The sequence below is a fragment of the Ochlerotatus camptorhynchus genome, unplaced genomic scaffold, assembly GCF_037179485.1.
Source record: "Ochlerotatus camptorhynchus isolate MF236.1 unplaced genomic scaffold, CSIRO-AGI_Acam_v1.1 ptg000457l, whole genome shotgun sequence".
Taxonomy (NCBI): domain Eukaryota; kingdom Metazoa; phylum Arthropoda; class Insecta; order Diptera; family Culicidae; genus Ochlerotatus; species Ochlerotatus camptorhynchus.
The window spans coordinates 1,176,248-1,203,489 of NW_027040943.1; the positions used below are offsets into that span (position 1 = coordinate 1,176,248).

Sequence of the window (27,242 nt, forward strand, 5' to 3'; positions counted from 1 at the left end):
GTCACTGAGGGAATCGTGCAGGCCTCTGAACTCAAAGACAATTTGGAGAGCCTAGAACATATCAAGAGCCAATTTTCATTACGTCTAAAGTAGCAAAGGTAAACAAAGTCGAGCTATCAGTGTCAATCGATTCTCCTGCTATTACACTATATACTGTCCGAATATAGGATCACATCCCATTTTTAAATTTATTTACCAGTCAAATTGTTTTTTGACGTAATCACCTTCCGATCAAAATAGTTTTCGATGTTACTTAAGTCATCCGATTTCTATGGAGATGCAGTTTGACTTAAGTAACAGCGCTGACAAATCCGTGAAAAGTGTACGTTCGTCGTTTTGCTTTCTCATTATTAAAGTAAATACACTTTGACTTAAATAACAATAGGGGCCACCAAACGACGTATAATAACTTTTGACTCAAAAACCAGTATGTTTTAGCATGAAAGCTAGCGATTTGCATTTCTATGATTAAAACCCTGCTAAATATGTTAAACACTGCTATCACTATGAGATTATATGTGTTTAATTGGAAATAGGAATAACTTTTCGGTCATCAAAACAACACTTTATTTTTCTCGGATTGGTGCGAATGTTACTTACGACATAATGAAAATTTGCTCTTGATATTATACACATAGAATTGAAACGTAAATGATGTGCATAATCTCAATGAACCTGTTAGGAATTGTTTCGGTACTAAGGGCATTGTGGTCGGTTTCGGTAACCAAGTCAACCATCTTCTCTCATCCCTCGTAATGTGATGAACCTAAAAGAATAAGAAAATGCCTTAACATCTACAATAGCTCACCGGTTTCTGACCGTTGCTTTAGATCGGGAGCCACAACGACTCCGTCCCAGGAGGCCGTGTCAGTCTGGTGAGGCTGATGATGATGGTGATGCTGATGAGGATCATCGGTGCTAGCGGTGGTTGGTGCCAGGCCGTGCTGTTGGTGCTTACTGTGCTCATTGGGTGCCGCTGGTGGTACTGATTGGTGCATATTATTGTGATTAACGCTAGTAGCGGTGCTGTCAAAATTGTGCTCGTGTCTATTGGAACTACTAGAGTGGTGCTGTTGTGAGGGTGGTGCAACACTATCGTGATTGGTGGTGGAGGAGGAGGACGATCGGTGGTGGGATTGGTTGGTGGGCCCGGCCGGGACATTGATGTAGTCGGCCCCACTGTAGATGGACTGCTGGAAGGCAGAAGCTGGGTATTTTTTCGACGGGAACAGGAAGTAAGGATAGGTGCTGGTCGGTGGGGGATCTTCGATTACGTCCGAAGGGAAAAAGTTTGGATAGATCGAGTTGGTAGCGGTGCCAGAAGAGGTGTCAAGTGCGAAAGGTAGAACATCTGCAATTAAAAGGTGATACTTTTAGTATACAGGGTGCAAATAGAGAACATGTTATTTCAAAGTTGAGTGCAAATAAGTAATGTCATCTCCGGTTATGTCATGCAATCACGCACACGGCACGGTCTTACTTTCTCATTCATACTCGCATCAACATTCAGGGGTGGGACAAAGTCACCAGGATGGCGTGATTGAGGCGGTGACACGCTCTCTGACGGTAATTCCCAGTTGTGTGGTGTAAAGTACTCGATTTAATTGATTCGCTTTCCAATAGGTAATGATTCATAATGAAGTAGCCGTACAGCGGTCGCTCACTAATTGCAGCATATCGTGCCGAGTGGGCTGAATTCGTAGAAATCCTTGAGAAGTCGACAGGGGTGTAAGCAGCAATGGGTGGGTGGTATACTATTTGTGCAACCGAGACGGTAGCACTGGTTAAACGCACACTCCTTTAAATAACTCATGCATGAATGGATGAGGAGAAGTTTTCAAATCTACAGGCAACTGTCGCATTAATGGCCCTTCGCTTATTTTAAACTTCTATTCAAGTGTTTAATGCCGTAATCTAAAGGAACTATCAACCTACCATCTTCAGAACTTTCTCTAACTAATAAATTATCACTCTAAAGCTTCTTGAATTTTCACGGAACTTCTCACAACTTCTCGAAAATTCTCGCAACATATCAGAAACTCTCCAAAGTTCATAGAAATTCTCGGATGCTCTTGAAAATTCTTGGAAGTTCTTAGAATTAATTGGAGGTTAACAGAACTTCTCGAAATATCTCCGGAACTTATCTAAAGATCTCGGAAGTATTCGTTACTGGTACTAAAAGTTTTCGGAACTACTCGGAACACCTCAGAGGTGCTCAGAATTTTTCGTTAGATCTCAACACATTTTTGAACTTCTTGTCAGTTTTCAGAAATTCTCAGAAGTTTTCGGATCATCTCGGAAGTTGTCAGAACATTGCTGTAGTTCTCGAAGCATTTCGCAAATCCATGGAACTTCTCAGACGTCTTTAGAACTTCTCGGAAGATCTCGGAAGCTGTTTGTTTATCTCGGAAGTTCTCAGAACATCGCTGAAGTATTCTAGGAAATAGGGGAAATGGCTCTAATGTTGGCCTATGGATCTAAGATTGGGCCCATCGCTAAAAATCTGCTATTTATCAATTTTATTTACATGAACGCGTCATAGGGACGGAACTTATGGATATTTTTGGTCACTATAGAAAATCTAGTCGATTGCTGAATTTATGTATGGGCCCAAATTAGGGGCATTTAGGCCGACATTACATCCATTTACCCTACTCCGCAATGCATAGAACTACTCAGAACTTCTCTCAAGTTTTGAAAATTCTCGGAAGTTCTAAAGATTGTACTCGAAAAAATGCAACACTTTCTTGTGTGTATAACTTTTTATTGCATGGGTTAAAATTGATAATTTTTTTGAGTAAAACTAGTTTAGAGTGTAATGTTTACATGTGAAACATCTGTCAAGTGGTTATCAAGGTTGCTTCCAAGTAAGAAGTGCTTCGACAAAAAAAAATATTGGACCGGTCGTGGAAAATCCAGGCCAGTCCCACAGGTGGATCGCGAAACAATTTGGAATCGACAATTCGACCGCGTCCCGTGTGGCAAAATCGTTCAAGGAGAGCCATGCTGGCAGTGGAAGAAAAGCGAAGACGACCGACCCCGTGAACGTAAGGATGGTGAGGGATTACTTCAAGCGCAAACCGAACGTTTCGATTCGGGACGTGGCCAAGAAGGTTAATTATTCCATCTGGTTCGTCCAGCAGACAATGAAACGGGCCGGACTTCAAGAGCAAATTTTCATTATGTCGTAAGTAACATTCGCACCAATCCGAGAAAAATAAAGTTTTGTTTTGATGACCGAAAAGTTATTCCTATTTCCAAGTAAACAAATATAATCTCATAGTGATAGCAATGTTTAGCATATTTAGCAGGGTTTTAATCATACAAATGCAAATCGCTAGCTTTCATGCTAAAAAATACTGGTTTTTGAGTCAAAAGTTATTATACGTCGTTTGGTGGCCCCTATTGTTACTTAAGTCAAAGTGTATTTACCAGGATATTCGGGAGAATTATCAGTTACGTCTTCTTACGTGCAGCCCATTCATCATTTTAGGACCACCGAAATCATCTTAGCAACAGACAGTTCGATTTATTCACTTCAATAATGAGAAAGCGAAACGACGAAAGTACACTTTTCACGGGTTTCTCAGCACTGTTACTTAAGTCAAACGGCATCTCCATAGAAATTGGGTGACTTAAGTAACATCGAAAACTATTTTGATCGGAAGGTGATTACGTCAAAAAGCAATTTGACTGGTAAATAAATTTAAAAATGGGATTTGATCCTATATTCGGACAGTATATAGTGTAATAGCAGGAGAATCGATTGACACTGATAGCTTGACTTTGTTTACCTTTGTTACATTCGACGTAATGAAAATTTGCTCTTGACTTCATGTCTTCAAGGTAAGGAAGGCACCTAACCGAACCATTAAACAGAATACGGTGGCCGAATCCCACGCCAGGAATCTGTACCACGAGTGGTTGGTGCAGCCGAAATGCATCGTAAGCCAAGTAACATTGCAGGTTTTATCGCGGTTTTATAGAATTCTACAAGTCTAAATCATGGTTCACAGAACCCTCATAAAAGCAAAATTGGAAGACGTATATTAAAGCGGACGCCAAGAAGATCCCCGGCCTGGAGTTTTTCGTCGGCAATCACGTCTGGATGTTCCGGAGAAGTTCCGGAAGAAGAAGGTCGACAAATTTGCCAAGAAGTACTTAGTGTGGCAGGCGATATGTGGGTGCGGAAAATTCAGCAAGCCGTACATAAAGACCGGCACCATCAATGACCACATATATAAAGAAGAATGCCTTCAGAAGCGCCTTCTGTTCTTCCCCCGGTCCCACGAAGGTGACACTCTGCTTAGACCGGATCTGGCATCGTTCCATTTACGCGAAACCGGTGATGGAGTGGTTCGAAGACAACGATGTTGTTTTTGTGCCGAAGGAGGCAAATTCGCCAAACTCACCAGAACTTCACCCAATTGAAAAATTCTGGGTGATTATGAAGGGCAAGCTCCGGAAAACAGGGAAGGTCTGCAAAAACGACAAGGATTTGAAGAAAGAGTGGATGAAAGTGTGTAAAAAAGATGGCGCAAGTGTTGCACAGGATTTGATGGGTAGTGTCAAGTCCAAGGTGTGGGCATTTAGCCTAGGAGAGTTGGAGGTTGAATAAACCAACTTTGCAAAAACAAAGCTAATATGTGTTTATTAATTCCCTGAGAGTTTCAAAAATATCGGACTTAAAATAAATTTTTGGTGATAATTTTTGTCGGTTGCATTTTTTAACGAACTTCCCAGAACATAGCTGAAGTTCTCAAAACTTCTCGGAAGTTTTCAGTACTTCTCGGAAAGTCACGGAACTTCTCAGAAGTTCTCAGAACTTCTCGGATGTTCTTAAAAATTTTCAAAACTTCTCGGATTTTTTCGAAAGTTTTCGAAAGAAGATTTTGCAACTTATCACAAGTTTTGTAAATTTTCAGAACATCTTGAAAGTTTTCAGAACTTCTGAGAACATTAGTAAAGCTATTAGAACTTCTAGAAAGGTTTTGGAAACACTTGGAACTTTCTGAGAAGTTCTCGGAACGTCTCAGGTGTTCGTGGAACTTATAAGATGTAATCGGATCATCTAAGAACTTCTTTGAACTTTTTGGAGTATCTCAGAAGTTATCCAATATTTTCGGAAGCTCTCAGTATTCCTCAAAAAATCTCAGAACTCCTCAGAAGTTTTCAAAACTCCTCGGATATTCTCATAATTCCCCAGAAGTCTTAAGATTACGAACATGGCCTGAGTTTTCGGATCGTTTAGCAATTTCTCGGAATATCACGGAACTTGTCAGAGGTTCAAAGTAGGCTGTGCGTGTGTTCGAAACTGACGTTTGTTTTTTTTCCGTGGTGTTTTTTTTTTATCTATAATCGGTTGCTGATCTGGCCATAACCAGGCCCAGGAGACAATTTCTAGGTCCCTATTATTTGCCGCTGAGAAGCTGTTCCGAAGCTAAGTAGAACCTCCACGAGGCGTTCCATCATTCGTCCCATTATTAGTTGCATCATACGTTGAGTCGCAGTGTTGAATATGAGTATTGGCCACGAAAAGGCTTGCCAATGCACATCAAAAATCGACTATTTACATCCGAACATTTGTTTATCTCAAATCGAAGGAAGACATTTCGCGCAACTACTATAAACTGGACTAGTTTATGTTGATCTTCGTCAAGCTTCGTCTATAATTTGGAATTCTACATCTACACATGTCAGGCAGCCTTCAGGTTCAATTGGCTAAACTTGGTGAGTTCGTTCCATTTTGTTAATTTTTATCTTTTCAAACCAGTAACGTTGGGAGATCACCTTTTTATGGTGCGTTACTGGTATAAGATCTACTACCGAACCCTAGTCGTGACAACTTCCAGTAATCAAAGGATCACATTTTAGTCCTTGTTACTTTTTATGACTTGATAATAGTGATAAGACTCGGGCAGTGACCACCGCTGTTATGCATTTCTATATTGTATATCTCAAATAAAAAATATTGTTTATGTTCATAGATTTTACATAATCCGTTTCCCTTTGTCCTTCTCTTTTTCCTTTCCCTCTTCTCTTTTCAGAAAGCGAGTAATGGCGCTATAGCCATAAGTCATAAAAGGCTAGGACAAGAGTTAGTGCTCATGCCCCAACCGTCAGAAGAAAATGGATCATCACACCTGTCTAGCTTTGATGCTTCCAACGACCAACCAATCATATAATTACCAAAATCGGAACGTACGGTTCGAGATGTCCATGTTTTATCCATTTATTGGATTCTGAAGCATCGTGTTTAAATCTTCGATTTAAACAGGCCCGATGTTTTCTGAATCATCTTGCCCCTTAAATGCTGCACAGTAGGGCTGGCCGTTTTGATATGTGTGACGCATCTTCGATGTGAAACATATATCAAATAGACAAGAAAAATGATGTAGGTCTAGGGGTAGGTCACTCCGCACACCTATCTTGGGTCATCTTTTTTGTCAGTGTGCCGCAACTGTGACTATTGTGCCGGTCATAGAGCAAGCTGCGATTGTTTGTAAAATACCCATCCCGGCAATCCGGTATTTCTGACACCTTGAATGTTTTGGTTTGAAATCACATGGATAAATCGGATTGAGGATGACGCGGAAAGTGGCGGATGTGCGAAATTTGTGTGTTTTGTGATCCATAGGGTAATAAAAGTCCAGTGTTTTAGTGTTTAATAATGCCCTCAAAGGAAGACCAGAAACCTAGCATTTCGTCCGGAAATAGTTGGAACCGGATGGGGAGCATTGTTGGAGACCGACTATAGAGGGTGACGAATAGACTTCTTTAGTTTGTTTTGTGTGAGTTGCAGAGTTATTTGAATTAAGGGTACTAATGAGGTCTGATAAACTGCCTCTTCCTCTTGAGTTCGCTCTAGAACCTACATTTCGTATTTAGATCTATAAGTGAACTGCTGGTCTGACTTCCTCTGGTATATTCAATCAGAAGATGTCCCTGAACATACAGTCAAACAGCACGTAATGTTCTGAACAAACTTCAATGACAGTTGTCCAGCAGTGCTCCCATTTTATTTACTACAATCTAACGCCTACGAGATTGTGCCGGAGGTATGCCGAAAATGTGCCGATGGATGTGCCCAAACTGTGTAGAATATAATTTCGGCACAATGAGCTGAGTGACTTACCCCTTGGATGTAGGTATATTTATCATTTTCCAGGATGCTTTCAAGAACTGGCTGTGTTGGTGTTAGTTTAGATTAAATTAGACTAGATATCACGGAACTTGTCAGAGGTTTCTGGAACTTTTCAGAAGATTTAGAAAATTCTCAGAAGTTTTCGAAACTTTTCGAAAGTTTTAGAACTTTTGAAGATTTCTAAGTACTGAGAACTTCCTAGGAGTTGCGAAAACTTCTGATATTTTCTGAGAACCTCCGATGACTTCTGAGAAGTTCTGCGAATGTCCATAAACTTTAGAGATGATCTGAAGTTCTCGGAAAATCTCAGAATTTCTCAGAATCTCTGGGAAGTTCTCAGAATTTCTCAGAACATTCCCGGAGATTTCAGAGCTGCGCGGAAACACTCGACCGTTCATATAACTTTTCGGAAGTACTTGGAAAATCACTCTCTGAACATCTCGAAAGTTCTCTGAACATATCTGAAGTTCTCAGACCTTCTCGAAAGTACTTAGAACTTCTTGGAAATTCTAGGAACGTCTCGGAAGTTCTTAGAATTTTTAGAAAATTCTCGAAAATTTACAGAATTCTCAAAAGATCTCGGAAGTTCCTGCAAATCCTCGTAACATTTCGAAAGATCTTGAAACTCATATTTTTCAAGAGCTTTCCAGAAGATCTCCGACATTCACGGAAAATATTGGAAGTCTTTGTAAGTTCTCGGACAGTTACGAAGTATTTCAGAGAACTTTCGAGATGTTCAGGGTTCTTCCGAGCCGGTTTGGGAACTTCTGAGAATTTCAATGAACATCCGAAATATTCTAAGAACTCCAGATGTTCAGAAGATCTCAGAGCTTCTCATAACATGGCTTAAATTCTCAGAACTTCTCCGAGTTTCTCGGAACATATCGGATCTTATAAGATATTCTTAGAAACCTTTAGAATATTTCGGAACTCACCAGAAGTTCTAAAATGTCTTAGAACATCTAAAAAGTGCTCCGAACATCTAGAAAATTATCAGATTTTCTTAGAACATTTCTGAAGTGATAACTTAAGAAAGTTTCAAAGAACTTCCGAGAAAACTTGAGTTCTTCAGTGATGTTCTAAGAACTTCCAAGATGTTATGAGATCTTCTGAGAATTTTTAAAAGCTTCCGAGATTATATAAGAAGTTCTGTGAACTTCCGCGATGGTCTGAGAGTTTCCGAGAACTTTAGAGAAATTCATAGAAATTCTAAAAACTTCCGAGATGCTTCGGGAAGAAGTAATGAGAACCTCTCCGTATACAATCACAGTATTCAGGTTCTTTTCGTTTCTCCATGGAGCTGCAGTGGACAATCCGATATCAAACGGTAAACAAATAAAATACAAATCTCGCGTCAGTTTTCAAATAGACCAATGATCGATTCTCTTCATCGACTTCCGCTGTCGTAAAATACTTTCGTATTAGTATTACTCAGGTAGCCGCCCAACAAACATTTTAGGCTGATTAAAGGCTGAATAGGCCATTTTTAGCTGAAGAAGCATATTCTTGCCAGAACAATATCTTATTCTGCTACCAATGTTTGTTGGGTGCCTAGGATGGAAGTCTTTGCACCACTGGAGGTAAGTGAACATGAAGTATTTTGAACTAGATTCTATACATCACTTGAACATAGAAAACAATAAACTTTACCGATGATCGTAGCCTCTTTTGATCAGGGTGATGGAACATGGCAACAGTATGTTTATTTTAAAATAAAATATCGACCACTGAATGTTAATGGCCCATGACCATCGATAAACTTCAACCTATTCTGTGTGAAATCCTGTCAAACAGCCAACTTTTCTAATGTACTGTTTATGACGGTTATTATTTGCAATATTCCTTTCCCCTTTTCCGGACAACTACACACGCTAGAGTTCCCTCCAGCACTGAGTAGTAACTAGTGCAGTATGCATTATTACTACCGAACCAGATCGAGACAACGACCACGGCTGCTGCTGCTATCGCCGAAGCTGGTGTAGTGCAGTGGCATAAATTGTTGTGTAATGCAAATTGGAGCCGAGAAAATCCTTGAACCAACCCAGCCACAGTCATCGTCCCAGTCCTGGTCCTAACCGTCGTCGTCGTCGTCGTCGTCATCAACTATGTATATGTTCGTAATAACAATACCAAGGTGGAGGAGCATATACAGTGCCACTTGCATGGAGGTAGTAAAATTGGTGACAGAAATGCACATCGCCTTCCTGACCTGGTCGAACTTTGGCCGCTCGCAGGGGCTTGGGAAGGTTCTAACCCGTTTGCAACGGGTGGTCGGATGGGATGGAACTAGGGTGCGGTGGCTTACAACGGAAAGTGTGATTGTAATGTCAACCTCGAACAATTCCACGCGTCGTCATCGTCGTTGTTGGGAGCCAAGCGGGTGGTGAGTTCACATTTCGGAGTCATTTCCATGCAGTTCTGTTCCGTTACGACGGGTCCTTCTACGCCCAGAAGAACGATGCGATGGAGTCCGTCGTTGTCGTAGTCGTTGGGTGGTCGGATTTGGGTGTTTTGTTTTATTTATGAAAGCTGAGTGTATGTGTGCAATGCATGCACAATCTAGGCAGACACAGGCGGGACAATATCGACTCAAAATAGGCGGAAAAGTGCAGCTTGCATTCGGTAGAGTTGTGTGTGACTGAAAGTAGTAGCTTTTATAAAAGAGGAAGTTGGGCTTGGAAACAGCGAGAGTGGAAGAGCGGCAACTACCGGATCGTGCTCCATTAAAAGGCTGATGGATTCAGTGCGAGTCAGCAGAGAGTGGTTTGAGTGAAAAAAGACGGGAACGAAATGGCTGAACAGAATAACTATCGAGTTTACACTCGTAAACATTTCCACCAAATTCACCACGTGCCGAAAGGTATGAACAGGAGTTGGCTAGGACAAGCTATGGCAGGTGCATCCTTTGAAATCAATAATTAACATCGCTCCAGATTGCAATGATTAAAGAAATAATCCTCCATTCGAGCACTCACCGGCTCACCAAACACTCAACCATAGTAATGCTACCCAGATGCACCACCGTTGTGTACCTGTCAGGCATTCGGTGGTGCTCGAAGAAGACGAACTTATAAAAGCAATCTTCACAATTTTCTTCTCCCCCACCTCGTGCTCATACAAAGGAGCTGCTGTAGAAACAAAAGCAGGGAGCACGGTCTCATTTATGTAATTTAAAAAGCAAATCTCCTTCAAAGCTTGTTTGCGATGAAACACACACGCCCTCTGTTGATGGCTTCTGATCTTTTCTTGCTGCTCTCTGTCCTTGGCAGCAGCATCCCTTGCACTGCCGTCAGTCAGTCAGCAGAGTATGGTGTCGTCATCCTTCGAGGAATGTTTGCGTTTGTGTGAGGGAAACAGCTCCGGGAAGGTGATACTGTTGTAAGCTTCCACCCTCACAGTAGCTTTTGGAAGAGGCACTTTAAAGTGCCTGATAGTAGAAAGAAGAGAGAGCGAGCGAAATCGGACTAAGTGTAGCCTCCCACCACCTCCAGACTGATGAAGCCACTCACTTTAAAACTATCGTTCTGATAGAGGAGCACTGGACGAGTTTTCCTCGTAGGTACCTACCGCAAAGGAGTGAGGGTGGCTGGAGGCAGGGCAGGAAAAACACTGAACAGTAATAAGGTGGCTTTTTATGACGTTGCCCTAGTAGGGAACGAACAACACGGAACGAGGGCGCAATACAGTCGGTCCTATAGTCATGATAGCAGATTGGTACATGGGAAAAAATGAAGAGCTACAAATTACTTTAATAGATCACGTCACTTGAAAGTTTCATCCTTCTTCTCACTCGTGCTGGACGGAGAAGTGGCACTGCTGGTTGGTCAGTTTTTCCCGTTTTGAATGCCGCTCACGAAGTGGGAGATTTTTTATTTCAGGGGGATCTTACTTGCCCGTGCAACCATTATTTATGATGGTTATGGAGGTTCTTCGTTCTTTTTTTTCTGTGGTTGGTGGTTGGATTTTTACTGTGAATTGGGATACGCGGGGACGTGATGGTTTATAAATTGTAAACTATGATAATTGAAGTATGTGGAATTCTTGACGGTACTAAACGATGTACCACAATTTTATGTCTTGAATTAAACATTTGTTGAAGATAGCAAGCTTATAAATTACCATATTTGAAAGTCATAACAAAGTACAGGAAAATGTTGAGTCAGTACAAGTGGTATGACTTCTTTTAGCGTCTTATTTTTTTGTTGAAATACTAGCATAGGAGCCCGCCATTGCTCGGGAAATAAAATATAACAAACAGTATATTACGATAGAAAAGTTGTCGACCGTATTGAGAAATTCTCTGTCAAACGAGCAAACGACTTGGCACGATCCCCTCCGATTTTGATGAAACTTTCAACATGCGTCTTTAGTATGAGAGATTATGATTTTTCCACTGATCACGAGACCATTTTGACTCAAGACTAATTTTTGAAAAGGGCGTATGTGTTTTCACATATGAATTTGAAAAAAAAATCTAACTCCAAAACCGTTTATAGCATCAAAATGACGTAGAGTAGTAGAGAATTGATTGGACTTTAACCCTTATGTGTGTGACGATTGTTCCGCCCGGGTACCCAAGTTTATTGCGAAGCTCAGACGATAAGATAGAACCAAACAAAGCTCTATCTATCTAAACAATGCCAGCTCGAAGCGTTTGCTAACTGGTGCAACTTGAACCGAATGGAGGTCAACGTGAAGTGTTCAGTTATCACCTTCTCTCGCAAGAAGGAACCGGTCATGTTCAATTATGTACTTCAGGAAACAACTATCAGCCGTGTCAACCACTTAAAAGACCTGGGAGTTATTCTGGATTCCCAGTTAACGTATATGCAACACATCTGGTTCATTGTCGACAAGTCGTCAAGATCTTTGGGATTCATTTTCAGGATTGCAAAGAATTTTTCCAATATATATTGTCTCGAATCGCTAAACTGTTCCCTGGTGCGGTCCACCCTGGAATATTGCTCTGCAGTATGGAACCCAAGCTGTAACAATGGTGCTGAAAGAGTTGAGTCAGTTCAGCGTCGATTTCTTCGATTTGCTCTGAGGAAGCTGCCTTGGAGAAACCCTTTTCGTCTACCCAGCTATGAAAGTCGATGTCAACTGATTGATCTGGAGCTTCTACGTACTCGGACGGTGCTATAGACGGCCTTCAACGTGTGTTCAATCGAGTTTCTTCAGTGTTCGATTTCAACCTGACACGAGAGATGCTACGCTGGCGCTTCCCTAGTAGCACCCTTGTTATAAATTGGTCTCGAAAACTTATATATGACTTATTTCAGTTATAAACAAGTTGCTGAAACTTTTTGGGACAGAATTGTGCTACTTGAGTTTTCACGTATTTTCTCTGGCGCAGTAAACCGTTGAATGACCATGTATTTTTTTGTATTGTGTATTTTAGTAAGCTGGACTATGTATTTTAATATTTTTCACTTAAACATTATTGGGGCTACACTCAGCCTGTTGATGTAAATTAATAAATAAAATAAAAACTAATACAAAGTTGAAGGTTAAGAGAAGAAATCAAATATGGCCTGCATAAATTTTGAAACGGACCGCTCATTGTCCCCAGAACAAGTTCCAGAAGCCCCGGGGAGTGGTCAAACTCTGATTTTGGGGGTGGTCAAACTCTGAAAAACTAGCCATTCAGCATATTAAAATTTTCAGAATTTCAAGGACATGTCATTAGAAACCATGTGAACTGACAAGAGTGACAAAGGCCATCCCATGGCCCTGGAACAGATGCCGGAAGCCTCGGGGAAGTGGCCAATCTCTTATTGCATCAGAAATCAGCCGTGCGACATATCAAAATTTTCAGAATTTCATAGACTATAGAATTCTTTAGAGACCATACCAGCGAAGCAGAATGGCAATTACAGCGCGATGACCCCGGAACAGGTTCCAGTGGTTTCTGATTGCAACATAAACTAATAATGCGACATTTCAAAATATTCAGAAGGTCATGGACATTTCATTTGATACCATGTCAACTAACAAGAGTGACAAAGGCTACCCTATAGCCCTGAAACATGTACTGGAACCCCCAAGGGATAGGCCAATCTCTGATTTTAATATAAACTAGTCATGTGACAAATACCATCCGATGGCCCTGGAAGCCCCGGGGAAGAGGCCAGTCTCTTATTGTAAAAGAAAATGGTCGTTTAACATATCAAAATTTTCAGAATTTCATAGTCAATTCATTAAAGACCATGTTGGATCGCACCATCGCACAGTGGTGCGAAAGGCCAAATCCATGAACTTTTTTCATTAGCACCTTTCACAGTGGTTTTTTCAATAGGGTGTCTTGAAAAGAGTTTTTATAATTGACATGACCCATTGCATGAGGTTAAGTTGTAGTTCAGAATATGTTCCCAAGGGGGGGTCTGCAAAATCTAACTTTTTAGTTTGACCACATAGGGATGTAGAGTCTTGAGGTAAGTTGTAGGTTTTTCATAAAAAAAAAAACTTTGTACAATACGCCATGTCTCTATCTGCTGGCGGTTTTGAGTTATGAAGCTTTTTTAAAGAAGGGTATGAAAAATCGGTTTTTTGTAAATATTTCCAAAATTATTTGTGTTAAATGACTATAATGTTCTGCAACTTTTTTTAGAATCCATAAAATACACAACTTTACTCAAGACAAAAAGGTTTTATCTGCAAAACAAAAAATGGTATAGGCAATATCAGCTCAAAAATAACCAAATTTCAAGCATCCACAAACTTCAAAGAGGCAAAAAGAGGTAGACGGTTCCTCAATATGATGCAACTATAGTAAAAATACTATCATTTCATCTAGTAAAGGGTGTCCACGATGAAATTGCCACACTATGAAATTGCTCTAACTTTTTAACCGTTGGGTAGAATTTAATGAAAATTTGGGTGGATTTAGTTGAAAGTGCATTATTTACATCCTGCAAGTTTTAAAGACCTGTGATCAAAACTCGCGGAAATGGAGTCGAAAGAACAGCTCGTGCGTGATAAAATCTTGCGCATTCATCACGAGAACAAGGATCTCTCGCATCGTTCCATCGCTAAAACGTTGGGAATCGCGAATTCCACGGTGTCGCGAGTGATTAAGCGGTTCGAGGAACGGTTGACCACTAGAGTGATGCAAAATTTGAAATTTTCGCTCCACAATACTTAAACGATTCCAAATCTGATCCTGACTAACCTCTCAAAATTTGAACCCATTTGGTGAGAAACTGAAATGGCACAAACCATTTGAAGTTTGTATGGGAATTACTATGGGAAAACCAAGATTTTTGTTCATGTCTATCTAATAATTCACCATATCGGTTTCCTTCAAAAACTTTTATTTGTACTTGTAGCAAATTTTCCCAGCTACAACTTTGCTCAAGACCATTTTTTGATTAAATGCAAGGATCGAAAGTTATCAATGGTTCAATGCGCTGATGTCTTATGATCATGCTCAATCAACTGATCAGCAGGCAACATTGGTGTTTCTGGGGCGTTGAATAGGACACAAAAATCATGGCTACTATGTCACACTGCAAAATACAGTGTTGCCTACAGAGCAGCTGCTTGATCATGTCATAAGTTTACCAATCTCTTAAATAATTAATAACTTTTTTCTGTCTCGTTTTACATAGAAATGATCTGCAGCAAAGTTGTAGCTGAGAAAATTTTCTATAAGAATGGCTATCGAACTGTTCCGCAGCTCAATATGGAAAAAGACTAGAAGGCAATGAACAAAAAGTTGAGATTTCCCATAGTAACTTACATGTAAACTTCAAATGGTTTGTGCAAAGCCTGTTTCTAACCAAATGAGTTGTAACTATTGGAGCCTAATCAGGACCCGATTTGAAACCATTTAAGCACTGTGGAGCGAAAAAGTCAAATTTTGCATCAGTCTATTGACCACCGATCGGAAGCCCAGAACTGAAGGAAAAAGTATTCCGTACAACACCAAAAATCACAACCGCGTAGTTGGGGCCTTCAACCGAAATCCGAACGCCTCCGTTAGGGATGTGGCTAAGAAGCTGCACCTAAGCCGAAGTTTTGTCCAGAAGGCCAAAACTAAGGCTGGGCTTCGAACGTTCAAGGTACAAAAGTCCCCTAATCGCGACGAGAAGCAGAACAAGTCCGCCAAAACCCGTGCCAGGAAGTTGTACCTCAACATGCTGACGAAAGTTGAATGCTGCATCATGGACGACGAAACATATGTGAAGGCCGACTTCAAACAGATCCCCGGCAACCTGTTTTTCACGGCCAAGGATAAGTTCAGCGTTCCGGAGCATGTCCGCACTCAGAAGATGTCCAAATTTGCGAAGAAATTCCTGATTTGGCAAGCCATCTGCACGTGCGGGAAGCGGAGTGCACCTTTCGTGACCCAGGACACGATGAACGGACAGGTGTACATAAAAGAGTGCCTCCAGAAGCGGCTGCTTCCTCTCCTGACGGCCCACAACGTCCCAACAATCTTCTGGCCGGATTTGGCCTCATGCCACTACTCCAAGGACGTGCTGAAGTGGTATGCGGACAATAAGCTCAATTTCGTGCCGAAAATGTTCAACCCTCCCAACACTCCGGAGCTCCGCCCCATCGAGAAGTACTGGGCGATTATGAAGCAGCACCTTCTTAAACGACCTAAGGTAGTGAAGACAGTCGAGGAACTGAAGAAAGTATGGGTTTACATGCAAAAAACGGTTGATTCACAGGTTGTGTAGAATCTTATGGCCGGGGTTAAGGCCAAGGTGCGGGCATTTGCGTATGGACTGTAAATAAAATACGAGTAAAATAGTAAAATGAAGTTTAATAGTTATTTCTCAATCCCTGAAAATTTGATGGCAATCGGATGAAAACTCGAATTTTGCGAATCAATTTTGTGTGTGGCAATTTCATCGTGGACACCCTTTAGTCATCTGTCTCCCGTTGTGCCAACAGACCCTTTATAACGTTTTATAATTTAGATATTTTATTCCATTGATTATTATTATTTTAAATTTATTTATTTTTATTTCCCTCATAAAGAATTTCCCGTTGAATTAATTATGTTTTTATCAGTTTAAAGCCTCATTCAATTGGAGTCACTACTTTCGTTTGACTTCAAATCAGTGTCTTCCTGCTGGTGAATTGATTGTAGATCCAGCATATTTCTAGCATCCTCAACCAAATCCATCTCTCGCTTGTCACTAACATTTCTTGAACTAGAAATGAATGGATCAAGTCTTCATTCCTAGTCTTGGATATCTTCCTGGTATGATTGACTCGGTACCTTTTAAAATATGTTTATATTAGTTAATTAAACACAATATTAATAGAAAATATCTACCTCTTTGAGTCTTTATTACGACTTTTTTGCGCCTCTTCTGTCAATTCGCTTTCCACATTTTATAATGTATCTTTATCATTCTTCCATGGTTCAAGCTCATCAATCTGTTTGTCAATGTATTTGTGTGTATTTGCATCAATTGTCAACTCAGTAGTTTTGGCTGAATATTGAATCCTGATTGGCCTGCAGTATCTAGTAGATGATGGCCGATTATTCTGGAAAAGCAGTTTTCCATTTGCCTCTGCTTTTATGGGCACTTATGAAGTAACGAACATACTTTTGTCGGAAATAGTACCATCATCTCCATCAAACTTCATCTTGTGTCAATACAGCATTATTGAGTTCGTCATCTGTGCAAGTATGAAGCATTTCAATATTTGCTTCTATTATTCTACGGCTTGTGTGTCTCAAAAGAGCCCCAAGTTTTACTTCAGCTGAAGTTTCTGAGATCAGCAAGGATTCTTCGCTTTACATCCAACACTTTTTAGCATGAAGTCGCAATGTGCTGATCGGCACCTTTACGCAATCTTTCATATTGATTTTTCGTCAGATTCAGATCCAATATCATGGCAAGAGGTGCATTATTTGTAAACAATTCAAGAGATTTAGAAACTGAACGTTGCAATGACAATACTTGCGTTGCTCTTGATGGACTTCTTTGTGTAATATCTTGCACAATAGTCGCGGAATCCTGTTTACCCTCCTCTCTTAGGTTCATTTAGGTAGCATATGCTAACTCAGCCGTTGAATATTTGCTCCTTAAATCCGATGTCTTCCGTCTTTTTACAACTTCGCTGCTTACTTCGAATGCCAGTAACTTTCTGTCACGTTTAGCAGATGAAGATGATGAAGGGATAATATTAATACTTTTCGAAGGAAGTTTAAACGGGCTGGAGAAGTAATCACTGCTACTCTTTGGTGCAAGCAATGGAAATATTTATCTTATTTGACAAAACCCAGGTAATCATGACGTTTGATTATTGAAAACAATTTGAATGAAGAAAAGAGACCTACTGCTGTCATGATTACCTGAGGTTTGTTAAATAATGTAAATATTAACATCGATTGCATCGAAGAATATACATTTTCTTCGGTTCGGTTATGTTTTTGCCATAGCTTTTTAAAATATTTACTCATCTATAGTACAATTTGTGTAGCTTCTATAGTAGCTGCTACCATGAGCTCCGGTTCAATTCCATAATGAGTGAAAACTTCGTTGCAAACGGAGGCAACCTTTTTTAACTCCTATGGAGTTTTTCTAAATGGAAAACAGCTTTCGTTTATCGATTTCAACTGAAATAGAGAATCGATAATCGATAATGTTTTTCAGTATATTTGAATGGTAGTTGCTCAAAAACCATTCCCCAGCAATAAAACACAAAAATTACATGAATGCAGAATATCCAGAAAACAAAACGCAATTCCATTCATATAATTAAAAACCTCTTGACTTACCTTTTGTGCAGTTGGACATGTTATCACAATTTTCAGAATATTATTTGCAAACGAATCTTTACTCTGATGAACGCATATACAACGAACGTATTGTACCATAACGCTCGAATGACAGTTAAAAACTGGTAATCATGGGTTGCTTTGGCATGTCAAAAACAAACAAACAAAACATGGTGGGTGGTTAGAATGCTGCTCATAAAACATTGGTCAGCTCACATGGATACAATGGGATACAAATGACTACTAGATGAAATGATAGTAGTTGTTTTATAGTTTTATTATATTGAGGAGCCGTCTACCCTTTTTTGCCTCTTTGAAGTTTGTGGATGCTTGAAATTTGGCTATTTTGTAAAATGTCTAAGATTATTCCATCAAATTCATTTGATTTCTGAAACAATCTTTTTTGTTACCTTTTATTAAGTTGGAGGCGCATTTATTTAACGCTCATATTATCCCAATATACACGACAACATGTAAAGCGCATATGTTTTTGAACTTCTAAAAAGTCATATATTTTCTTTAAGATTTTCACTAATGTCACCTTAAAACAAAACTGATTGCATGGTGATCTTGACACCAACACTCAAACCTATTTTTACCGCTAAAGATTTCCATAGGAAAAAAAAAAGTTTCAGCAGAACAGACCAACAGCAAGCGAATTTATGGCGGCTGCTTTGAAGCAATAAAAATTAAATTGGATTTATAACTGATTTTTACCAAAGCGCAATAAAACTGCTTGAATACAATATTGCTCTTAAAGAGGATACGAGAACCTTTTGTAGAGTATGAGGCTTTCTTACTAAAGGTTTTATTGTGATTCTCAAACATGCTTTATAAACCTAATCAAGAGTGGTCCACTAAGCTGGAAGACAATATTATAGCGGTTATCAAAAGATTGTGCTGGAGCTATTAATTTTATTGGCGGTTTTATAAAATTGATCTCAAAAACCACTAATAGAGTGCAATAAAACAAGAAATGCTATTTGGGGAGTAACACTTGAAAAGGGATTATGCAAAAATGATACCCATCAATAGAAAAACACATAGGGTACAGCGCTATTTCGTCGTAATCGCCAATTTCCGTTCTATCGATCAGAAGAGATCAATAATATCAATGATTTCACTGTGCACAAATCAATAATAGGTTTGTTCCGATGCGTAAGTTCAACATACATAAATCCTATTAGAGCGCATTGTATGAATATTTACGCTCGTTGTTCTCAAAACAAAAGAAGCGCTCCTAGCGAATCCCCTTTTTCTACGTTTATGCGTAGGACGAAGAAAATCTAATGGCGTTTCAATGCGTTAGGATGGAATTGAAACTCGTAGAACGAATTTAGAATCAAGAAGCAGTGGTAGATTTTTAACAATATTTCAACAATGTGTGACTCTTTATCAAATCCAACGGTACATATGGAAAGGTGAATAAATTTAGCAGTCATCTGTGACATAAATATTCCGTTTTTGGTTCAAACCCGTTCAAAAAAGAGAGGTAAAGTGCGGGTTGTGCTTAGTAGGACGGAAATTAGATCAGAAACCCTATCTCGCAAACGATTTGTTTGATCGAGGCAACTTTGGGCAATTTAAGCAGTATGGTTTTTTTTTGTGTATATTTAATTTGCTGTAATATTTACACTATTTCAAAGATATTCAATTACTGTAGGTAGTATTTTGAAAAATAGTAGTTTTTTCAATAATTATTTTTTTGGTTTATGAATTGCCCAGCAAATACACATTGTCAGTAAGTAGCACTTTATCTAATCTACAATATAAATATAAAAAAAAATAATTGAAAAAAATTCAATTTGAGTAATTTTATTTTTTTTTTCAAATAATTTTAACAAAAAAACCAAAATTAATTAAAAAAAATTAAAATAACTCAAATTGATTTTTTTTAATTTTTTTTTATATTGTTGTTAAGATAAAGTGCTACTTACTGAAAATATGTATTTGCTGGGCAGTGCATAAATCAAAAAATTAATTATTGAAAAATTACTATTTTCCAAAATACTTCTTACAGTAATTGAATATATTTGAAATAATGTAAATAATAAAGTAAATTAAATATCCCCAAAAAAATTTTAGTGCTCAAATTATTTTTTTACAGTGTATATTTTTTCTTTAAAGGCACAATACTTGTTCGTAACTTCGCCGAAGACACCATCTCGATCAATCAAATCGTTCGTGAGATATATGTTTTTTTTTATTGATGTGCATCATTTTTGCATAATCCCTTTTCAAGTGTTAATCGTGTACAAAACTAGGGAACCACATATTTAAAATGGCATGTAGAAGGACGATTAAAAAATTAAAAAAAAATCGTCATTTGAAATGGAACTGCTGTATACCATAGACTGATTTCAGAGACCCTTTTGACAGTTTGGCATGATTTGGCATGCTCCCTGATATGGCTACTTTGAACGTAACCCTATATTGGAACCGAATTACATAACCCCAGAACCGATATTAACTGGTCAAATGTCAGCGGATACACCTCAAATGGTCTTCATTTGTTTGATTCTACCTATTTGGCATGATTTAAAATGATGTATGATACGATTTTCAGAAATATTGCTATTTTTTAAAGATTCGGGTTCCATAACTCTCGGAATTGATAATAACGTGGCCAGACATCGTAGAAACATCTAAATTCATTCATACTTTCGATATATCATCTATTTGGTATTATTCAATGCACCAATTTTTTTTTCCTTTATTTGTTTTCCGTCGATCTTGTTTTCCGTGCTGAGCACCAATGCTACCGACGCCAGTGAGGCAGCTCCCACACCTGGACCCGACTTATCGACCCATCAACTCATGAACCGGGGACCAACGGCTTTACTTCCCCCATCCGAAGGAAGGCGTGATCAGAGATGTTATGCCTCAGAACATCCTGGCAGCGCCGACTGGGATTGAACCCAGGCCTGCTGGGGTGAGAGGTAATCACGCTTACCACTACACCACTGGCACCACTCAATGCACCAATTCGTCAGGCAACAAATAGCATTTCGTCATACTTGTGGATAAAAAACGAAAATAAAAACAGAGACATGTTTGAATTTATCAAATGCAGGAAGAGGTTAGAGAGGCGTTAAATACGTCAAAAGTTAAATCGACTATTCTCCCTCAATGAAATTCCAGGTTTATGAAAATCGGTTATGACATAGTTGAGAAGGAGCACTTTGAAAAAATAAATTTCTTCCTGGTCTTTACTTTTTAATGCTCAAAAATAGTTTGTTGGGCTGAAATCAAATCTCTCGCTCCTTTATTGACAACAGTAAAGACTGCGAGTGAGAGGCTTTACTCAAAATTATGTTAAAAGTGCTCCAATTTTAGGTAGTTTTTTTTCTCCGTGTATGTCTCTATGTATGTGGCGATTGTTACTCTAGTAAATTTGCATGGTCTCTAATGAATTATCCATGAATTTCTAGAAATTTTGATATACCGAATGACTAGTTTTTGTTGAAAATTGAGGTTGGCCACCTACTGGGTCTCCGGAAACTGTTCTTGGGACATTGGGTGGTTATTATAAATCCAGTTAATTGACATGGTCTCTAATGCCATGTCCTTAAAATTCTGAAAGTTTTGATATGCCGCACACCTGTTTGTTGAAATCATAGATTGACCATATCCTCCGGGGCATCCGATACCTGTTCCAGGGACATTGGGTTATCATTGGCATAGTGTCTGATGACATGTCCATAAAATTCTGAAAATTTTGATATGCCGCATGACTAGTTTTTGGTGAAATTAGTGGATGACCACTTCCTCCGGAGCGTCCGGAATCTATTCATTCCAGGGAAATTGAATCAGCTTTGTCACTTTTGTCAATGGGCATGGTCTCTGATGGCATGTCCATAAAATTCTGAAAATTTTGATATGCCACATGACTAGTTTTTGATGAAATTAGAGGTTGACCACATCCTGCAGGGCTTCCAGAACCTGTTCCAGGGACATTAGGTGGTCATTGTAACTCTTGTCAATTGGCATGGTGTCTGATGATATGTCGATAAAATTCTGAAAATTTCGATATGCTGCATGACTAGTTTTTGATGAAATTAGAGGATGGCCACTTCCTCCGAAGCTTCCGGAATCTGCTCCTGGGACATTCGATGGGCTTTGTCACTCTTGTCAATTGGCATGGTCTCTGATGGCTTGTCCATATTATTCTGAAAATTTGGATATACCGCATGACTAGTTTTTGTTGAAATTAGAGGCCACATCCTTCAGAGCTTCCGGAACCTATTCCAGAGACATTGGGTCATTGTCACTCTGGTCAATTGGCATGGTCTATAATGACATGACCATAAGATTCTGAAAATTTTAATATGCCGCATAACTACACACCCAAACATCAAAAAAATTTAGGTGCTCTGAGACTGACATATACGAGCGTCAATTTTGACGTAGAATTGAGTCATAACAGACGCAAAATTCAACTCAATCAAACGTAATTTTCGGCAAGTGACGAATTTTTCAGTCTCGGAGCACTTAATTTTACATTAAATGTTTGTTTACGTCTGATCCTTTATGTCAAATAGATTCCGTCACGTGTAAAATTAGTTGTTTTTAAGTGTGTAGATAAAGGCCTTTTCCCCAGGGGCCTCCGGAACCTATTCCAAGGACATTGGGTAGCCATTGTAAATTTTATCAATTGGCATGGTCTATAATGAATTGTCCATCAATTTCTGAAAGTTGTGATGTGTCGCATGGCTAGTTTTTGTTGAAATTAGAGGATGGCCTCTCCTACGGGGTTTTCGGAACCTGTTCCAGGGATATTGGGTGGCCATTGTAACTCCAGTCAATAAGCATGGTGTCTATTGGCATATTCATCAATTTCTAAAAATTTGATGAACTGCATGTCTGGTTCTGTTGAAATCAAAGATTGGCCACTTTCCCCGAGGTCTCGGGAACCTGTTCCAGGGACTTTGGGTGGTCCATTCGCCAGTGGTACGAAGTGAAATTTTACCTTCTATATCCCTCTCTCTCTCTCTCGACCGTCATGCAGAAAATCTACCTTGCTGCTGACAGCGTGATGAGTGATATTACCTCTGCAACGAGCCGTTTTTACATTAAACTCTATTCTCGATAACTTTTTCAAAGGGACGTATCATCTTTTCTGAACAATGCATTTGATCATCGATTTGGCGTAACTGGTAGCTCGCTCACACATGCTAACACTACCATCAGATAGGGGGAATTTTCCCCAACCTGCTAGTGGTGTTAGTGACCCGAGCAAAGCTAAAGATCAAATTGAAATCAAAATTTGCTGTTATGATGTTACTTATTTTGAATACTCCAGTTGATCTCATTTTGGTTGACTTAACGGTTAACACAGCAAAAATGAGAGCAAAATTTTACACAGAAAACTAATCTTCCTTTAATGAAATCAATTTGTTTACTGATTTTGCATTCATAATGTTCAACTGAATACGGGCCTGGAGTAAATGGTTACGATTCATGTTTCTCAAGCTGAAAGACTTAGGCTCCAATCTCACCCCGGGCAAGTCACGAATGATCTAAAATGTGTTAAACAAATTAAATAAACAATAATCATTAGTTCAACGACAGATGCATTTCAATTAAATTTTAAACAAGACGTAAACAGCAGAAATTAATGTTAAGTTGCTTTCATTTAAAAAGTTTTGACTGCATAATGAAAGCACAATATGATATCAGACTTATGTCGCAACATTTGAAATCAAAATGAGTTTTCATTATGATAGCAACTGCACACTTTAATATCGATTTGCTTTCATTTTGTTAACCGACTTTGCTCGGGAAGCGTGTACGAGCTACCAGTTACGCCAAATCGATGATCGAATGCATTGTTTACAAAAGCTGATACGTCCCTTTGAAAAGTTATCGAATATTGGTATCTACCAAGGGGGGAAGTGGCTGTCAAATACGAACAATCGTCGCCTACCTCGCATAACTGGTTCTAAACGTAAACAAGCCATAAGAAACCTTCAGGGTTTGTTTACGTTTAAAACCAATTATATACAAGAATGATCAGTAGGCTGATTTGACAGTTCGCATCTACTCGATATCATCCAATTTTCTATACAGGGGAAATGGATGTAATGTCGGCCTAAATGCCGACTAAATTTTCAATAGCGACCTAAAATATCCATTAGTACCGTCCCAATGACGCGTTCATCTAGATACAATTAATAAAAGCAAATTTTTAGCGATGGGCCCAATCTGAGATCCATAGGCCAACATTAAAGCCATTTCCTCTATATCTCGGTCTGTCATTGGTGGAGAGTCGATCGGATTATATCGGACAGGTGAGCAGGGTAAACAATGGAAAAAATATTTACCCAATCTATTTTCGAAAAAAACAAAAGATTTGAGCATTTGAAAATTTTTAAGATTATTTAACCAGATAAGATATTATTTTACGAATGAATTTTGAGAATAAATAGAATGCATTTCAAAGAAAATTAAAGGGAGTTGGTAAGCTCCAACCGTTATTATCATCGGATTTAATCCCAGTAAAGAATGTCCGGTTGCTTTGATGTCGACATCAGAGTTAATCAACACGACTCTAAGCAAACATTTTTCAGATCATCCAAACAGAGACGTTATTAAAAGGTATTCTGGGTTTGATCTTACTGCCATTAAGGATTTTAGACTTTAACGCCCAGTCACTTGTGTGAGTTCAAATTCAGAGTAGAACTTTAAAGTAGCTCTGTAACAACATTCTAAGTTGATTGTGAAGAGGATATCAGGATCCGTGAAAAATATCAAGGTGATTGAATTTTGAGGGTACAATTTCAAAGGAAATCCGAGAATAATTTTTGGAAATTCGAAGGCAAATTTCTAACCAGAATTTCAAGGCAAGTCTGAAGTGAATTTCAAAGAGAATTCAAGTAAATTTTAAATAAAATTATGGAAAAAAGCTTCGAGGAAAATCTAAGGATGAATTTCATGCTTTTTTGCATTGATTTTCAGAGAATTTCTAGACTGCTGTAAAAACATTTTTTTAGGGACTCCCAGACTGAACTCAAACTTATTTTCGAAGTATTCTGGCTTGGTACGCCAATGACGATGATACTTTTTGCAACTGGATTCCTCTAAGCGTAGCTAGTAAAGGCACGACAATTAATCAAGGCCATGCTGGAGACGTCAGATCTTAAAAAAAAAATTACAATTAACATCTGTGAAGTTGAGTAGAGACGCAGTGCTCCAGATGGGACGTATTAGACAAGAAGAAGAACTATTCCTTGTGGACTGATTCGAATGACCTTTGAAATACTTTAAGCATTACATAATTAGTATGTCAAGTCTAATGGACAGAAAACATGTCTGGCGGTACAGTTAACATGAATGCCTCTAATGCTAAAGGTAAGAGATGGTAATCTCACCTCCAAATTGAACATTACACCAATGAAATATAAAAAATCCCACGAAATCCATCGTAGGGTACATCGCACCAACTGAAAAAGTTTGCACGCAACGTCACTTGAAAAGCCTGGACAACCGCGAAAAAAGAACATTTCACTTAATATTTAATGGAGTTCTAATGTTAGCTAGAAAAGCCGTTTCCCCCACTCTTTCGTGATTGTAATTATCCGAAATCTTATCAATCCTCCTCGATCATTGCACCCAATTAAATCCTCCCCTGAAAGTATTCACATTCTCGGTCATTGTTTCCTGCTTTGATTAGCAGGAAACAACTTCTTTCCGCTCATAATTAATACGACACTGCCTATTCAGGGCGTCACAATTACCGGGAACTAGTAAAACCCTCCCCATAGCGCTCTGCTATACAATACAACCGTGCCATTTGCTGCTCCTTGATGAACCACACAGCACACTTCACACTTGCTGTGTTGTCATCACAAACATCTCCATTGTAACTCGAGTGGGAGGAGTGACAGCGCCCTGTTGAGGAGCATCCCCAAGTTGTCGCGCTGATTCGCCTGACACCACACAGGTAGATACGTAACAATGTGTCGCTGTTGTCTGCCTCCATGTACTTGGAAGGTTGTGAACACTTCCGGAATATTTACTGGTTTTTGCCCACTTGGACACGGGATCTAATTAAGATCTGTCGCGCTATTACGAGCGACACAGAGATAAAAAGTTGTGTGATATGTGACCTTTCTTTATATCTGAAGGAAGCCGTTCTCACTCAAGCAGGGTTGTGTAACAACACCCACTTCAAATCTGCCCCACTGGTAATAATAATAATAGTCGTCAGTCACAATATTGTACAACCTACTCTCCAACAGAGTAGTGACAGTGAACCGGTAGACGCCTGCCTCGTTGTGTCCAATGATAGAGCGCTTGCTGCAACCAGTGCAAGTTGTAGTACAAGTATCTGTTCCAGCAAAGGGCATAACAATTGAATACAATGGCGTACTATTGGAAGCCGGGACAAATGATCCCCTCGTCCAGCTTCCTCTGTGCTTCCCCTTGTCGCTCTTGGACAACGATGTTTTGCTAGCAGATAGCTACTTCCTGCTTCTATTCTATTGTTAGTACCGGCCGGCGGTAGTGCAATAAGAAAAGATGAAAATATTGTGTTATTAAACATCCTCAAGTCACGGCTTTGTGGAAAGGCGATTAAAAAGCTGGAAGCTGATTTATGTGAGAGTCCTCTTGCTTTGCCCCCGTCTCTCTCTCTCTCTCGAATTCGCTCTGTCGCGTGTGAATCCCTGAGGTTATGTCTCAAACAGCTACTATTGTTTTGTTTTGCTTCTTCGCTTCGAAGTCAACGCTATGGACGGGTGGAGTAGACCTGTGTGCCGTCAAATGATTTCAGAATTGAAAAAAAAAAGTTCATGGGATTGAAGCAATTATACTAGTGTGGGCCATGCCCATTAGTACCGTCCCGATTACGCGTTCATCTAGATAACATTGATAAATAGCAGATTTTTAGCGATGGGCCCAATGTCAGATCCATAGGCCAACATTAGAGCCATTTCCCCTATATGAGTAATTCTCGTAGAAACTAGGCCGCCATTGACACATGGTTTTTAAATATTTAGATATATCCGCGTGATTGGTCGAAACTGATGAAAAAATGAAATTTCAATTTTCTTTAGCTCTGTTTCTTCGAGAGCATGGTTTAAAGGCTTAGGCTTAAGTCGTGACATCATTCGCGTGATGAGTAGACTTATGTCCAAGCACTACTCGCTAGATGCGCATCTCAATAGAATAAACCTCGTGGACAGCAACATCTGTCGGTGTGGAAACGGTTACGACGACATCGATCACGCAGTTTGGCAATGTACGGATAATGACGCCGCCAGAGAGCGACTTTTGAATACCCTCGAGGCCCAAGGAAGACAACTCTATATCCCTATCAGAGACGTGTTGGGTACCTGCGATCTCTGCTAT

The 27,242-nt window shown here is 39.4% G+C and overlaps 1 protein-coding gene across 4 annotated transcripts in view; it reads right to left on the bottom strand.

The window, feature by feature from the left end:
- Gfrl (Glial cell line-derived neurotrophic family receptor-like) overlaps nucleotides 1-27,242 on the bottom strand; it is a 933,561-nt gene that overhangs the window by 96,799 nt on the left and 809,520 nt on the right. The window contains exon 7 of one of the 4 annotated variants that reach the window (XM_065235012.1): nucleotides 809-1,351. The exons of the other annotated variants lie outside the window; for them this stretch is intronic. Within the exon in view, the coding sequence (XP_065091084.1) occupies nucleotides 809-1,351 (543 nt within the window). The remainder of the gene's footprint in view (nucleotides 1-808; nucleotides 1,352-27,242) is intronic. 4 annotated transcript variants of the gene reach the window in all.